The 15,827-nt window shown below is 42.1% G+C and overlaps 1 protein-coding gene across 5 annotated transcripts in view; it reads left to right on the top strand.

Annotated features, from left to right (window-relative positions):
• The window catches only part of APP (amyloid beta precursor protein), a 312,106-nt gene that overhangs the window by 231,109 nt on the left and 65,170 nt on the right, over positions 1–15,827 (top strand). For all 5 annotated transcript variants that reach the window (XM_075910226.1, XM_075910216.1, XM_075910208.1 and 2 more), the window contains 2 exons: positions 1,111–1,185; positions 7,283–7,441. In XM_075910226.1, the coding sequence (XP_075766341.1) occupies positions 1,111–1,185; positions 7,283–7,441 (234 nt within the window). The remainder of the gene's footprint in view (positions 1–1,110; positions 1,186–7,282; positions 7,442–15,827) is intronic.

Below are 15,827 nucleotides of genomic sequence, written 5' to 3'. Positions count from 1 at the left end.
CTTTGGAGGGGGTGGGGGGGGGGGGCTGGGTCGTCTCGTGGTCCCCCTGGAATCTCTTTGCCCACCAGTTTGGGAACCCATGATTTACTGTTGTTTGCACATGCAGTGCTCAGTGGAAGAGATTTTATTAATGCCCAGAGTGCAGTATTAACAGATTGCTTCCTAGGAATGAAATAGGGAAATTTACGAGCAAGATCAAGTTTTTTATAACAATTTACCGTGATTTCAAGTGTCACGTATAGAACACACAATGATATATTGTGTGTATATTGGTATATATGGTTGTGACTATTTTCTTCCACTATTTGATCTGAGGAAGTGGGTCTGGCCCACGAAAGCTCATCATTTAATAAACCATCTTGTTAGTCTTTAAAGTGCTACATTGTCCTGCATTTTGCTTCAGCTACCCCAGACTAACACGGCTACATTTCTATCACACAATGAGAGACGTAAACAACAGTTGCCTCCCTTTACTGAGATTATTCCTTTCTGTTTCTGTGACAGGTGACCTTTTGGATGATTCAAAATAAGCATTCTGCAAGTTTTCTTATCATTGTTCTGCCAATATTGTACTTGGGACATAAGTAAATTCACTTCTTTGTGTTCAGCAAGCATACAGTATAGACTAGCAGAAATTGCACATAGTCTTGACCTGTTCTGATCAAAAGCTAGCTGATGTACTCCATCAAAAGCTAGAAGGGTTTGTGATATGAATGAATGCCTTTTAGAATCAATCGAAATCTGTTCATTTTGACTGAGGATATAAAAGAGATTTAAACCTCTTATTTTTCTCTGAGATGAAAAGTCAGTATATTAGCCAATCTAGTAACTCTACTTCCTCTGTTGACATTGGAGGGTCTGTTAAACATCTAGAGTTAATGCACTGCTTCACTTCTAGCAACCTCAAGTTGAAAGAACTTGGATGATGTTCAGACAGAGTGATCTATTTCTTCTTTTTAAATTAACAACAAGACTCTGTTAAGTGTTGCAGCTATTCTTTATAAGGGGAGCAAAACAGATGGTTATCTGAACAATGTTATTTGACTGGTACTAAAGCCTAAGCCATGAGAGGAAAACTCAAGACGTATGCTCCCTGTTTTGTTGCTGTAGGTCATGAGGGAATGGGAGGAAGCAGAACGCGAAGCAAAGAACTTACCAAAGGCTGATAAGAAGGCTGTTATTCAGGTAAAGAAACACAAAATTACAAGCATACCACTTGGGGTCAGAAATAAAATATGAACTGTACTGTGGTATCATTTGGAAACATATTTGTGTTGGGGAATTGTTATTTTCTGCTCTTAGTATTGCTCTTTTAACTGCCAGGTATTAATCACTTCTGTGCGCTTTTATACTTAGCAGTCAGTCTGTTGAATTGCAGTGGAGAGCCACACAATTTACAGTGTAATCACTGTAGGGAAAAGTTTTCAATGAGATTATGATTTATCTTCAGAAGGAGCTGGGAACCCCCATTCCCTTAGGCCAGTGGTTCCCAATCGGTGGTCTGTGGTCCCCAACAGTATTGTAGGGGGTCCACAGAAAGTTTAAAATAGATACTGTCATCCATTCTACAGCACCAGCCATCTTATTAAAAGTACAGGGTATTATCTCTCAATACTGCTATATTTGTTTTTAGATCACATGGACTGTTACCAGTTTCAAATGATTATCAAGTAAATAGAATGTTTGAAAATAGCTATATTGTTTAGAGGGTTTATAAAAATTTTAATAGAATGAAAAGGGGCCCATATACTCAAAAAGGTTGGGAGCCCCTATCTTAGGCCTCTTTGTCCATCTCAGCTTTAGTGATTGGTTACACCAGAATTGTAACAGTATAAACTTTTGTTATTGCATGAGTGTCTTGGTTGTAAGTAGAAATGGGCAAACAAATTTTGGGAGGTGAGAATAGGAGCCAACCCCACTAAATACAAACCTTAGGCTAAAGGGGAAATGATCTGTTTTTCCTTCTGAAATATTTGGAAAGTTCAGAGGGCCTGTAATGGAAAGTTCACCAAATGTATCTGAATACGCTAACAGATTAAAAAGGAAAAAATTCCCCTTCCATACACATCCAAAAAGCAAACCAACCACTCACAAGAATCTATCCCCTTGTTGTCCAATAGGTTACCCACTAGCCACAATGGCTATTTGGCCAATTAAGCATGACTGCAGAACTGGTAGTCTTCCATGGATCTAGCCCAAGTAGAGCTGCCTGTAATCCAAAGACTCCTTTGAGTCCACTGAGCTATTCTGATTAATGTGGAAGGCATTCATATACTTCATAGAAACATAGAGCTGGAAGAGACCTCAGAAGATCATCAAATCCAGCCCCCTGCCCAAAGCAGGACCAATCTCAGCTAAATCAACCCAGTCAGAGCTTTGTCAAGCCGAGACTTAAAAATCTCTAGGGATGGAGATTCCATGACTTCCCTAGGTAACTCATTCCAGTGCTTCACCACTCTCCTAGTGAAATAGTTTTTGCTAATATCCAACCTAGACCTCTCCACTGTAACTTGAAACCATTGCTCTTTGTTCTGCTATCCGTTACTACTGAGAACAGCCTTTCTCCATCCTCTTTGGAACCTCTCTTCAGGAAGTTGAAGGCTGCTGTCAAATCCCCCCTCACTCTTCTCTTTTGCAGACTAAATAAACCCAAATCCCTCAGTCTCTCCTCGTAGGTCATGTGCTCTAGCCCCTTAATCATTTTGTTCGCTCTCCACTGGACCCTCTCCAATGCATCCACATCCTTTCTATAGAGGAGGGCCCAGAACTGGACACACTATTCCAGATGTGGCATCACCAAAGCCGAATAAAGGGGAATAATCACTTCTCTGGATCTGCTGGCAATGCTCCTCCTAATGCACCCTAGTATGCCATTAGCCTTCTTGGCTACAAGGGCACACTGTTGACTCATATCCAGCTTCTCATCCACTGTAATCCCCAGGTACTTTTCTGCACACTGCGTCTTAGCCATTTGGTCTCCAACCTGTAACAATGTTTGTGATTCTTCCGCCCCAAGTGCAGGACTCTGCACTTTTCCTTGTTGAACCTCATCAGATTTCTTTTGGCCCAATCCTCTAATTTGTCCAGGTCACTCTGGACCCTATCCCTGCCCTCCAGTGTATCTACCTACCCCTCTAGCTTAGTGTCATCTGCAAACTTGCTGAGGGTGCAATCCATCCCCTCATCCAGGTCATTAATAAAGATGTTGAACAAAACTGGTCCAAGTACTGATCCTTGAGGCTCTCCACTAGAAACAGACTGCCAACCTGACATCGAGCCATTGATTCCTACCCGTTGGGCCCAGCAGTCTAGCCACTTTTCTGTCCATCTTACAGTCCATTTATCCAATCCATACTCCCTTAACTTTCTGGCAAGAATATTGTGGGAGACTGTATCAAAAGCTTTGCTAAAGTCAAGGTACATCACATCCACTGATTTTCCCATATCCACAGAGCCAGTTACCTCATCATAGAAGCTAATCAGATTGGTTAGGCATGACTTGCCCTTCGTGAATCCATGTTGACTATTCCTGATCACTTTCCCCTCTTCCAAGTGCTTCAAAATGAATTCCTTGAGGATCCCCTACATGATTTTTCCAGGGGCTGAGGTAAGGCTGACTGGTCTAGTTCCCTGGATTGTCCTTCTTCCCTTTTTTAAAGATGGGCACTACATTTGCCTTTTTCCAATCATCCGGGATCTCTCCCGATCTCCACGAGTTTTCAAAGATAATGGCCAAAGGCTCCTTAATGACATTTGCCAACTCCCTCAGTACCCTCGGATGCATTAAATCCAGGCCCATGGATTTGTGTATGTTTAGCTTTTCTAAATAATTCCTAACTTTTTCTTTCCCCACCATGGGCTGTCCACCTCCTTCCCTAGTGCATTTGTCTGGGAGCTAACCTTGTCCGTGAAGACAGAGGCAAAGAAAGCATTGAGTACTTCAGCTTTTCCCACATCATCTGTCATTAGGTTACGTCCCTCATCCAGTAAGGGCCCCACACCTTCTCTGATCACCCTCTTATTGCTAACATGCCTGTAGAAACCTTTCTTGTTACCCTTCACATCCCTTGCCAGTTGCAATTCCAATTGTGCTTTCGCCTTCCTGATAACTCCCCTGCATTCTTGAGCAATATATTTATACTCCTCCCTAGTCATCAGACCAAGTTTCCACTTCTTGTAAGCTTTCTTTTTGTGTTTAAGCTCACCATGGATGTCCCGGTAAGCCAATCTGGTCACCTACCATATTTGCTTTTCTTGCTGTGCATCGGGATGGTTTCTTCCTGCACTTTTAATAAGGCTTCTTTAAAATACTGCCAGTTCTCCTGGACTCCTTTCCCCTTCATGTAAATATCCCAGGGTATTCTGCCCATTAGTTCTCTGAGGGAGTCAAAGTCTGCTCTTTTGAAGTCAAGGGTGTGTATTTTGCTACTCTCCTTTCTTTCTTTGGTCAGGATCCTGAAATCTGCTATCTCATGATCACTGCTTCCTAGGTTGTCACCCACCTCTACTTCCCCTACTAGTTCCTCCCTCTTTGTGAGCAGCAGGTCAAGCTGTGCATGGCCCCTGGTCGGTTCCTTCAGCACTTGTGCCAAGAAGTTGTCCCCAACATTTTCCAAAAACTGTCTGGGTTGTCTGTGTACTGCTGTATTGGTCTCCCAACAGATGTCAGGATGATTAAAGTCGCCCATGAGAACCAATGTCTATGATCTGGGAGCTTCTCTCAGTTGTCCAAAGAAAGCTTCGTCTGCCTCATCCACCTGATCCGGCAGTCTGTAACAGACACCAACCACAACATCACCCCTGTTGCTTCCACCGCTAAATTTAACCCATAGACTCTCAACAGTCTTTTCTCCCTGTAAATACTGGAGCTCCGAGCAATCATACTACTCCCTTACATACAATGCAACTCCTCCTTTTCTCCCCTGCCTGTTCTTCCTGAACAGTTTATACTCTTCCATGATAGTGCTTCAGTCATGCATGTCATCCCACCAACTCTCCCTTATTCCAATCAAATCATAGTTCTTTAACTGGGTCAGGGCTTCTAATTCTTCCTGTTTGTTTCCCAGGCTTCTTGCTTTGGTGTACAAACACCTTAGATAACTAGTTGATCACCCTGCCTTCTTCATCTGAATCAGGGGTCCTTCTTTGTTGCTTGTTTCTCCTTGTGATTCTTCCTGGTGTCTGACTTCCTCACTTACCTCAGGGCTTTGGTCACCATCCCCCAACAAACCTAGTTTAAAGCCCTCCTCACTAGGTTTGCAAACCTGCCCACAAAGATGCTCTTTCCTCTCTTGGTTAGGTGTATCCAATCTCTTCCTAACAATCCTTGTGCCCGGAACAGAGTCCCATGGTCGAAGAAACCAAAGCCCTGTCTCTGACACCACCTGCGCAACCACGCATTTACTTTCTCAATTTGATGATCCCTACCTGGACCTTTTCCTTCAACCAGAAGGATGGACGAGAATACCACTTGCGCTTCAAATTCCTTGATCCTTCTTCCCAGTGCTACAAAATCTGCTGTGACTCGCTCAAGGTCATTCTTGGCCATATCGTTAGTTCCTACATGGAGAAGCAGGAAGGGGTAGTGATCCGAAGGTTTAATCACTTTCAGAAGACTCTCGGTCACATCCTGAATGCGAGCTCCCGGTAAGCAGCACACTTCTCGAGATTGCAGGTCTGGATGGCAGATGGATGAATCAGTCCCTCTTAGGAGGGAGTCTCCGACGACTACCACCTGTCTTCTTTTGGGGGTGGTGGTTGTGAAACCCCCGTCCCTAGGACTGCACATCCCATGCCTTCCGGTAGATGGTGTTCCCTTCTGATTTCTTCCTTGAGAGGTCCCTGCCAAAGCATTCTCCACCATAGTGCCTGTGGTGAGAGCCTGAAAGCTGTTGCTTACCTCTACAGGAATGGGGGATATCTGAGTTGGCCGCCTTCTCCTTCTAGAGGTTACATGCTTCCAGTTTTCTTCCTTGTCCTGTACTGCCCTGATTGGCTCTTCAGCCTACTGTGGCTGCAGGATTAAACGCTGCCTTCTATCGAGGAAGTGTTCATCCTCTGTGATGGAATGTAGGGTCGATACTTGGGCCTCCAGTCCTCTAATTTTTTCTTCCAAAATGCTGACCAGCTTGCGCTTAGGGCAGATGAAATCTCTTCTTTCTTCTGGGAGGAAGACAAACATGGCACATGCTGTGTAGGTAAAACAGCAAAGCTATCACCATCCATACCTGCCTTCCTTCTGAGAAATTCCTCAGTTGTTATTCAATGCCTCCCTGAAGGGAAGGAGTGTAGTGAAAAGATGTTAAAGAATGGCCAGTGTATCTCACCCCCTTCCCAACTCCCTCTCCAAACTCCTTGTTAACAGCTCCTGTTTGCAAGCTCCCTGATCGCTGACTCACTCCTTTATAAAGCCCTGGACTACCTGATAGCCCCTCCCCCTGATTAAGGCTCAATCAATGAGCAGAGGCTTCTAGATTTCAAACCCTGATTAGAAGCTCACAGTTTCCACCTGCCAGCCACAGCACACACTCTGTGGGGGGGGGGGGGAATCAAACAGCCAAACACAAGTTCAGCTCACAGCAAGGAAAACACAAACACACACTACAGACAGACCACTTCCCTTAAGAGTCCTGTATTAGCTTCCTCCTTTATCTGGAGAAGTCCCTCTCCAAACTCCCTGTTAACAGCTCCTGTTCAGTTCCAAGTTGGTTTCAGTGCAGCATCACAAGACAAATACAAATCCACAATCAGAATATTATTTATTAAATCCCACAATCTTGCTCTGTGTCTTTTAGCTTTTTTCCAGCTTGTGGTCATTTGTGTTTTCTAAGTGATCATTGTTTTAGTAAATTCGGATGTCTCATTCTGTTGAAGGAGGAATTATTTTCCCCCATATATATACTCATGATAGTCAGATGAGTCTGAGAATCTATGGGAAAGGTGCCTACTACAATCAAATGCTTTCCTGCAGTGCATCTTAGCACTTTGAACAGGATACCAAGGCTCACATGAAGGATATCTTTGTTGTCATGCTGAAGGTCAGCAAAAATATTTGATTGGTTAATATGGCCAGATGATCAGACATGCTGAGCACCCGCAGCTCCCATTTTAGGCCCGTGAAGTTCAGAAATTCTACAGATATAGTTGGTTGTAGTAAAAGGCAGGTCACTTCCATCAATTGTAGAGAAGGATTTTAATGCTCTGTGAAAAAGGTGCATACCCTTATTTCCTGAGTTCAATAACCATTGTTCTCTTGCTGTTTTTTCTAACATGAAACATGCAGCATTTCCAGGAAAAAGTGGAATCACTGGAGCAAGAAGCAGCAAATGAGAGACAGCAGCTAGTGGAAACTCACATGGCCAGAGTGGAAGCCATGCTGAATGACCGCCGCCGCATTGCTCTGGAGAACTATATCACAGCTCTGCAAGCCATACCTCCCAGAGTAAGCAGAATGCCACAAACTTCACTTGCTATGTAGAAATCACATTAGATGTTCTAGAAAGAGGAATGTATTGAAGTATAATTCCCCTCTATAAAGGCACAGAATAATATTTGCTTTTTCCCTCCTGAGAGATTCACTCAAGTTGTTGTCCCAAATTTTCAAACCTGGTCCCACAAATCCCATCAAATAGTTAAGTGCTAATTAATAGTTAGATATGGTATAGAAACAATTTTGTGGTTGTTTTTGTTTTGTTTTGGTGTGCTTAAATATTGGGATGGTGAGGGATAGAGCCCTTGTAATGAGGGTTCTGGGTCATTGAATTCAGCTCCAGAACAGAGCCTTAAATACAGCAGATATGCTAAGGTGTGTTTGTTCTGATGTAAATACCAGTTTACAGATGTGGGTTGTAATGTCTATATTTAGTCTGCATTCCCAGAGAAAATGAGCCCATTCAGAATTTGTGGAAAACAGTCATTCGTTTTATATTTTACTGGTGCTTATTAGATGGAAAAAACCCTGAGGGCCCTGACAAGATTTTAAGACCAATTGTACAAGTTATTATAGAGTTAGAAGAGACAGATTCAGCAACCTTGAAAGATAATGCAGGCGATAAAACTGGAAATGCAGCCAAAGCATTCATTAATCTGCCAGAGCAGAAAAAGACAAAAATACATTACTACTGAGATTTTGAAACAAACATTCCCATTACCACTACACATTCTTATGGTCTAAACAATTCTCTGATGTGCTATAATGTAATTTTTGTGTGCTTAGCTATTGGGGTGGTGAAGGTGCTGATGATTAGGAGCTGGGTTTAAGTAAGAGGTTTAACCTCTCTCACTTGTCAAAACAGACCATGTCAGAGAATCTCTCACTGATGTCACTTGAGTAGGATGGTTTCCTTTGTGGAAAAAAATCCACTTTGCAGAGGAAAATCTCCTTTGGAAGAAAAGCTGCTTGTCAGCTGGATGGTGTTGAGAAATGGTCACTACTTAGCCACAGTGGTAGGAAAAATTTAAAAGCTGAGCTTCCACATTCCAGGACTGTATATTATATGACACAAGTCAGAAAACAAAAAATCCTACAAACAAGTCTTTTAGCTAGATGATAATGTGTGACTGCATTGTAGCTATTATAACACTGAATATTTTCCAAATGAGGAACCTGGGTCATAGGTGAAAACACAACTTCTCAAAATCAGGGAATTTGAAGATTTTAGGATTGGGAGTGGGGGTTGTAGTATATATCCTGTATATTCCGGGTGAATGTAGAAAAGTTGGATCCCTGCTATAGGTTTTGGAACATGGGATCACTAATTAATTTTGAGAGAATGAAAAGACATGCAGTTAGTGGTGTGGTACAGGGTGTTTTGCAACCATATTTTAAGAGTAAAACGTGACACCTTATGGCCCCTGACTTGTACTAGAAGGACAGTAAGAGCCTTCTCTCCAGCCCTTAATTCATGGGTAGATTAGTAATTCTAGATCAAGATACAGTTTCCTTTGTGATATTGTGATCAGTAGCTTGTAGCTGAAAGATATATGAGGGTAGTATTTGAGATAAATCTCGTTCTGACTTCTCTACTGATTTATTTCATAGCATTGCACAGTAAACATCACTGAGTTTAAGTTTTCCTCAGTAAAATGTGGATGACATGCCTTACAAGAGCATGGAGGGGAATAAATCAACTTCTGGTACAAAGAAGTGAATATTTTAGTATTAGGTTTGGGGAGCACAATAACTAACATGGAGGTTTGGGGTCCGTTTCATGTCAAAAAGAGCTAAATCTTTTCCTACTAGAAAAAACAATTGGGACTGACAACTTATATCATCCTTTGGGCTGATGAGTAAATCCACAATACTCAAACATCACTCCATGCAAATGGAGGCTTATTGGCATCTTAAAAACTAGTCAGAGCAAAATTTCCACAAACTTTGCTCTGGTTAAAGAGAGTAGGGCCTGCAATACAAAGCTATTATCTGTTTGTGATGTTACCATGCAGAGAGAGCCTCACCATAATCTTGTAAAGGTTGTGGGGGATAAATAGCTGCTCAGAAGTTTGTATGGTTCACCTGCCAGTTTTGTTAATGGTACTAACCTTGCCTCCTTCCATCCACCCTCCTCCCCCACCCCCATTTTCATTACTTTCTGTAGCCAGTATCAACTCAGATGTGTGGTTCATAGAAGTGCAGCGATCACATTTTTATGCAGTAGCAGAGCCTGTTTTGCTTCATTGTTGGGCAGAGGCAGAGAGCTGAGGGATGGTTAGCTATGGGTGAACAGATAAAGTTGAGCATGTGAATGTGGTTTGATTTTCAGACTCATGAGCAGCAATACTATTAGAATCCCAATATCAGTCCTCTTACGCTCACACCCCAAGGGAAAAGAGGAAAACTCAGGTAGGGCTGTGCAAATCTCTGGACTCAATCTCATCTCTATCCTTAGGACACGGCTGGGTGGAATGATGATGAGACAGAATGTGCTCCTAGGGGGCTCTGTCACTAGAAAATTGAAAGGAGTTAAGGCCTAAGGGAATCAAACCTTCTTTCTTTGCTGCTAAACAACCCTTGCCTAGAGGGAATTCCACTCTGATGCCACCATTGAACGATAAGTCAAGCACTGTGCTATTTTGTTAATATACTCACGACAGGAATAAAGTGTCAGCATTTCCAGCAGCTTCATAAGTTTGCCAAGAGAGTAGCCAGTTGTGCTGAGTGAAGCCATGAGAGAGCATTTGTGTTTAAATTGGAAAAACAAATGGCTGTGTTCCATTGCAGTTCCTCCACAGAGGAATGTTCATTCCTCATGCAGAGGCTTAAGAGGGTTGAGCTTTTTGTGAATGCTTACTATTAAGATACTAACAGCCCATCACTGCCTTGAGAGAGGAGCAAATTCAGATGTGTAATAAAGCTGGTTTGAGGTTTTTCTTTGCAGGGTAAAGATTCTGAGATGGAAGAGTCACAAGCATTACTGTTGTCCATTTTTCTTTTATATAATATCACACATACTGTTTTCACTGCAAAAATACTTTCAAAGAGAAGATCATCAAGTGGGGGGGAAGGACAGTGAACTGGGATTAAGCAGATCTGGCTTCAGCTCCTGGTTTTCCCACAGTCTTCCTATGTGACCCAGAGAAAGTCAATCTCCCTATGCCTCAGTCTCCCCCCCTTATGTAAAATGCGGATATTCCTAGTTTCATACCTCACAGCATACCATTAATAATGGAGGGGTCCTGCATTACTACAGATAAACACCTAGTGAGGCAGAGCCATTAGTCATTCACAGCACAAGGCTAAATAAGGAAAAGAGTGACAACACCCAGACCAGAGGGAAGACGGTAAAAATTAAAAATAGAAAGAAGTAAAAAGATTGTAAAATAGGAGAGAACAGTTTTAGGTGCTGTCAGCCAAGCACAGTACAGTTTTACTGCACACAGGCATATACCCCAGACAGACATGTTCCATGCTGTCTTCATCCTTGGTCACTGGCACCGTAACTGTTATTGGCTTCTTGCACATCACAGCTCAGGAATTGGATATTTTGGCAGGGCAAATTTGTATACCTGCAATATTTTTGAAGTAAACTCTGCACCACCATGCAATCACTGCGATGTAGCCATTCTACATGGTGATCCAATGTTCAAGAAAACAGATGATGTACAAAATGGAGTCACAATAGCTCAAGGCCTATTTAAGAACATAACTAAGCAGAAAATTGAGAAAGATAATGCCCCTGAAAGCAACATCATGCAGGCTGTCCAAAACCTCAGAGCTCCAGTTCTTTGTGCAACTGAGCTGCTCTGTACTTTGTTGCCTTTGAAATTGGAACGCAGCTGTTCTGTCTCCAATATCAGAATATTGTACTGCTCACTGGTATTACTGCAGAAAGGAGGATTAATGGCAGGTGGTGGTAATGTGTAACTACAACTTAGATAAACAGTAATTTTGTTCTTCACATGACAAATACAAAATAACAGGAAAATACATAGTCCTAATTTTTTCTGAGAAGGTTAGCTCAAATATTTGTTCACATTTTATTTTTTTACATGCACATCGAGTGTAATTAGCTTTGCCTCTTTTTCATCCCTCCCTTCTCCATTTGATCTGCACAGTTACGTTTTACTTCCTATGTAAAAACTTGTTTTTCTCCCTCAAGTTCACGATGGTGTAAGATAGGAAGTATAAAGAAAAAGTTCAGAGGCTCATTTTCCCACTGCCTTATTTTTATTGGTTACTCGACTATTCTGTAGTTCCCTGGGGGGCGCAACTGGCAGCCAGTGCATTCCAGTCTCACACCTGAGGAGCCCCCTGCCACTCTGCGCTGCTGTCTCTGTATCAGAGGCAGCAGTAGGGTGCCAGGTGGGAGCAGGTTCGTGAGGAGAGCCAGTTTAAAAACCAGCTCCCCTCAAAGACCAGCTGCCTGTCACCTGTGCTGCTGCCTCTAATACAGATCTGAGCTCCCGGACTCAGCATGAGCTGGAACTGAGCTGGGCTGCCCACCTACCTGGCTCCTAGTGCACTTTAAATGTAGAGCTTGAGCAGGGTTAGGTTCCAGACCCGGTGCAAGCCAGGACTGGGCCAGGCTGCTGACCAGCCTGCTAAAAAATTTACTGGCCGGGAGGGAGGGGGGGAATGCATGTTGTCTATAGCATTAACCTATAAGCTTTTGCTTATTGGTTAATCGACTACACTATTAAATCCCTACAATGAGAGAGAGTCCTGAATTTCTAACTGAGTTTCAGATCCCATGTTGTTTTTATTCGTTTGCTTTAGAAATACATTAGTTTGTGATTTTAAAATTACAGCTTGCTTGCAGAAGGCGGTAGTATCCGCTGCCCAACGAAGTAACGATTTTCACCATCACATTGAGAAAAAAGGACATGTGAAGGTGATATTCAAGGAGCCTCTTGTCCCTGACCAGTGCAGGTCTTTCCTGAACCCAATTAAGCTACTGTGGGGAGAGTCTTTTGTATCTGCAGTTGCACTGACCCAGTTATCAAAATACCTGGAATCAGGAAAGAGGGACAGCAGCCACTATTTCAGTTTATAGACCCACTTGCCTAAACCCAGAGTTGTGATTTTTTTCTGTACAAAGTCCAATTATGGGATTTGTGCAACGAGAGGTAGATTTCAGCTTTTCTTTTAAACTGGGTTAAACTTTAAGAGAGCATCATTTTATCCAGCTGCTATTGAAAATGATATTGTGTGAATAAAAGCAGACTCCTTTGCTTCCTAGATGGTTTGCTTGATAGGTAGTGTAGTCATAATCCTCAGTTTTGCCAGCAGGAAAAGATTTTTCTATACTCAAATTACTGTTGAAATGAATTGGAGGCAAGTCTAGCCATGTGGCAGGGTTTATGTAACTTTACCAGGTCCCATTTTTATCTAAAATCCAAATTTTAAAGGGAAGTTTGAATGATCAATATTTCTGGCTTTGTTCCTTCACAATCTCAAGTAAAATCTAAATTTGCACGTTTTTAATTTTGTAAAACCTCTAGTAAGTTATGGTTCTGAAAAGAAAAACCACAGTTAATGCAAGTCTTGGTCCCATTTAATTCTTCCCTCCAAAGTCAAGGGAGTTGTAAAGCTCAGAAGGTTGGATATAAATGGTGGCATTTTGCCTGTGTAGCTTAAATAATTTTTTTAAACTAGTGAGTGACAGATGGAAGCCTCATTAAAACATGTGAAAGGAAACTGAATCCAGGTTTTAGTTATGTTTGAAATTCTCTTTCAGCATGAAAATCACTTCAAATATTTGTAGCTCACCTTTCAATGAGTCTTTCTTGAACACTCCCACCATAATCCTATTTTTCTACCCCAAACCGGTCCTGTGAACTTTACAGTGTTTTGACAAAATCCAGTAAGTTAATCCTTCTTATAGGCTAATAAAAAGTAATTGCTGGGGCATGCCTCTTGTTTTCAAGTGTGAGAAAAATGTTTGATGAAAGTTAAAAGACTACTCAGAATTTTGCATACAAGTTTTCCTAGAAGCTGTTTTTCAAATACACAGAATTATTTTTAATGGGGTTTTTGTTGTTGCTGTTTTTCAGTGGTCAGTAGTCTTGTCTAGCGAAGTGGTAGTCAGCTTGTGGTGTGTATCATTCTAGACTTAATTTGGTAAAATTCCATTTTCCATGGATACAATAAAATTGCTGTTTCAAAACAAACTATATATGAGTCGCTGAGATTGAAATAGTGGTTCAATAGCGTAGGAAAATAATGTGTTTGAGTTGTATAATATTTCTCGCCTACTTGAAACTGTTGTATTGGAGCTGAAATTTCTGCTTTCTCTTTTCTGGGTCAAGACAGAGACTAGAGAGACACTTTTCATTGCAATTGCCTCTTGAGAAGAAAATAGAGTTTTCAATGTGCTAACTTGGTGGGAATAAATAAAGCCATACTTCTACTAGTTAATCATTTCCACGGGCCTCCATTATAAGGGAATCCTTTGGGTGCTAAAGCTGAAAGTTGGAATAAGTGTGAGAGTCAAAGAGGAACTAAACCTCAGAACATAAATTAATAGAATTCCCTTTATAGACAAAAGTCAAGGGACTGTCAACACTTAACTAGAAAAATATCAAATTACAAGCATGCCTAGTATGGCACAGATAAGTTAAAAATGGAGAGAAATAACTTTTTTATTAAGGATGTTATAGGAACAGCTTCTATTAGACTCTGCTTTGTAGCTTTCTTCATGAAATACTTCATAAATGACTGTGAATGCACTTTATGGGGGTGAGTGCTCTCTTATAATATCTAACATTTATAAAGCTGTTTCATCAAGAATGGTCTGAAAGTGCTTTTCCAACCTTAGATGTAAGGATCACTTCTTCCACCATTGAAATGCAGCCATTTCTGTAGTGAAATTTCAGAGGTTATTGTGCATCAGGCAGATATCAAGAAAAATGTGAACAAGTAAAATTACAGCAGGGATTTTAGACAGATTCTAATTTTCTGAGTTAGGAATTCGTCCAAGACAATAGAGTTAACACTTCACTCTTGGGGGAAAAAAGTTGTCTATGGATACTCGTAGGTTGTTTATGGTCAGGAAACTTTTTTTATTTTGTTTCTTGTCCAAATGACAACACTGGCAATAGCACATCTCCCATAACTCCGAAATAGGGAGGAACAGATGCCATCTGCTAAATTGTCATCAGAGTTTCCTACTTCCCACACAGAATTCTACAAACTAAGTCTGTAATAACTGACAAATAACTTTGACTGACCTGTGATAAATTTGCAGTTGTTACATTGTACGAGTTGGACCTCTCTGGTCCAGCACCCTTGGAACCCAGGGAGTTTGATGGACTGTGGAAGTCAAAGCTCCCCTGCCGGCTCCACTCCATCTGGTAGGGCTCCCAACTGCTGGCCCTCCCTGCCACTGGGATTGTACCTTTCCATCTGGCCAGGGCTCCCTGCTGCTGCTTCCTGGCCCCAGCTTCCCAGCTGCCACCCTGACAGGGCTCCCCTGCAGCCAGTGAGGCCAGGGGTTTCCCCTGTATTTTGGTGCTAGCAGAATGAATTTAAAAAAGAAACTTATCTTAGAACTTACCAAAGAGTAAATGTGACAGAGTGTAAGGTATATAATAGTCCACTTGTGTCTCCAGAGCGAGCATGCTTGTTAACGGCAAATATGTTTTTAAATAAGTAAATATATAGAAAGGTGAGAAATAACAGACCTCAATCTTATTGTCCCTCTACAGATTTGTGTAGAGAGTCAATCCCTTATCCCTCTTTAAAAGTGCAAAGTTGCAAAAAGTTTAATGAATAGAAGACAATATTTTACGTTTCTCATGTTGACCTAGCTGGCATAGTCCATTTAATTTTCTTTTTTTAAATAATTTCATATGACCATTTTAGTTGGAAACTATTTTAACAGAAATAAACTTGATTAAAAAAACTTGAATGTTTAATTACATTTTAAAAAATGCTTGTTTTGCTAAAATATTACAAGGGTGTTGTGCCCCCCCCCCGCCGCTCTCTGTGCTCGCCACCCCATCCTCTCTCTTAGGGTAGGCAACCCCGGCTCTTCCCCTGGCCACCAGAGAGGGCTGTGGCCGTGGCAGCCCCAGTTCTTTCTCCCCACCCCTTCTCCCCACCAAGGCCTAACCCTACCCCTTGTCCCCCTCCAGCCCTGGCCCTGCCCCCGGGAAAGGTTGAGGCCATGGTATGCCATCCCTGGGTCTCCATGAGGCTGCCAGAGAGGGCTGGGCTGAGTGAGGATTAGTACCAGGGACGGGGTCTCGGGCAGAAGGAGCAGGGCTGAGGACCGGGCTTTATCTGCTGATGACACCCTCTCCCCCCCCCCCCCCTCCGCCCAAGCCTGTGGACACTGTGACATGATGACATCACTCTGTTGTCTCGTAGGAAACTTTTTATATATATA

This window comes from Pelodiscus sinensis, chromosome 1 (assembly GCF_049634645.1).
Source record: "Pelodiscus sinensis isolate JC-2024 chromosome 1, ASM4963464v1, whole genome shotgun sequence".
Lineage (NCBI taxonomy): Eukaryota > Metazoa > Chordata > Testudines > Trionychidae > Pelodiscus > Pelodiscus sinensis.
Note: the sequence above shows the minus strand (reverse complement) of the source record. Positions and strands in the feature narration are given on the sequence as shown.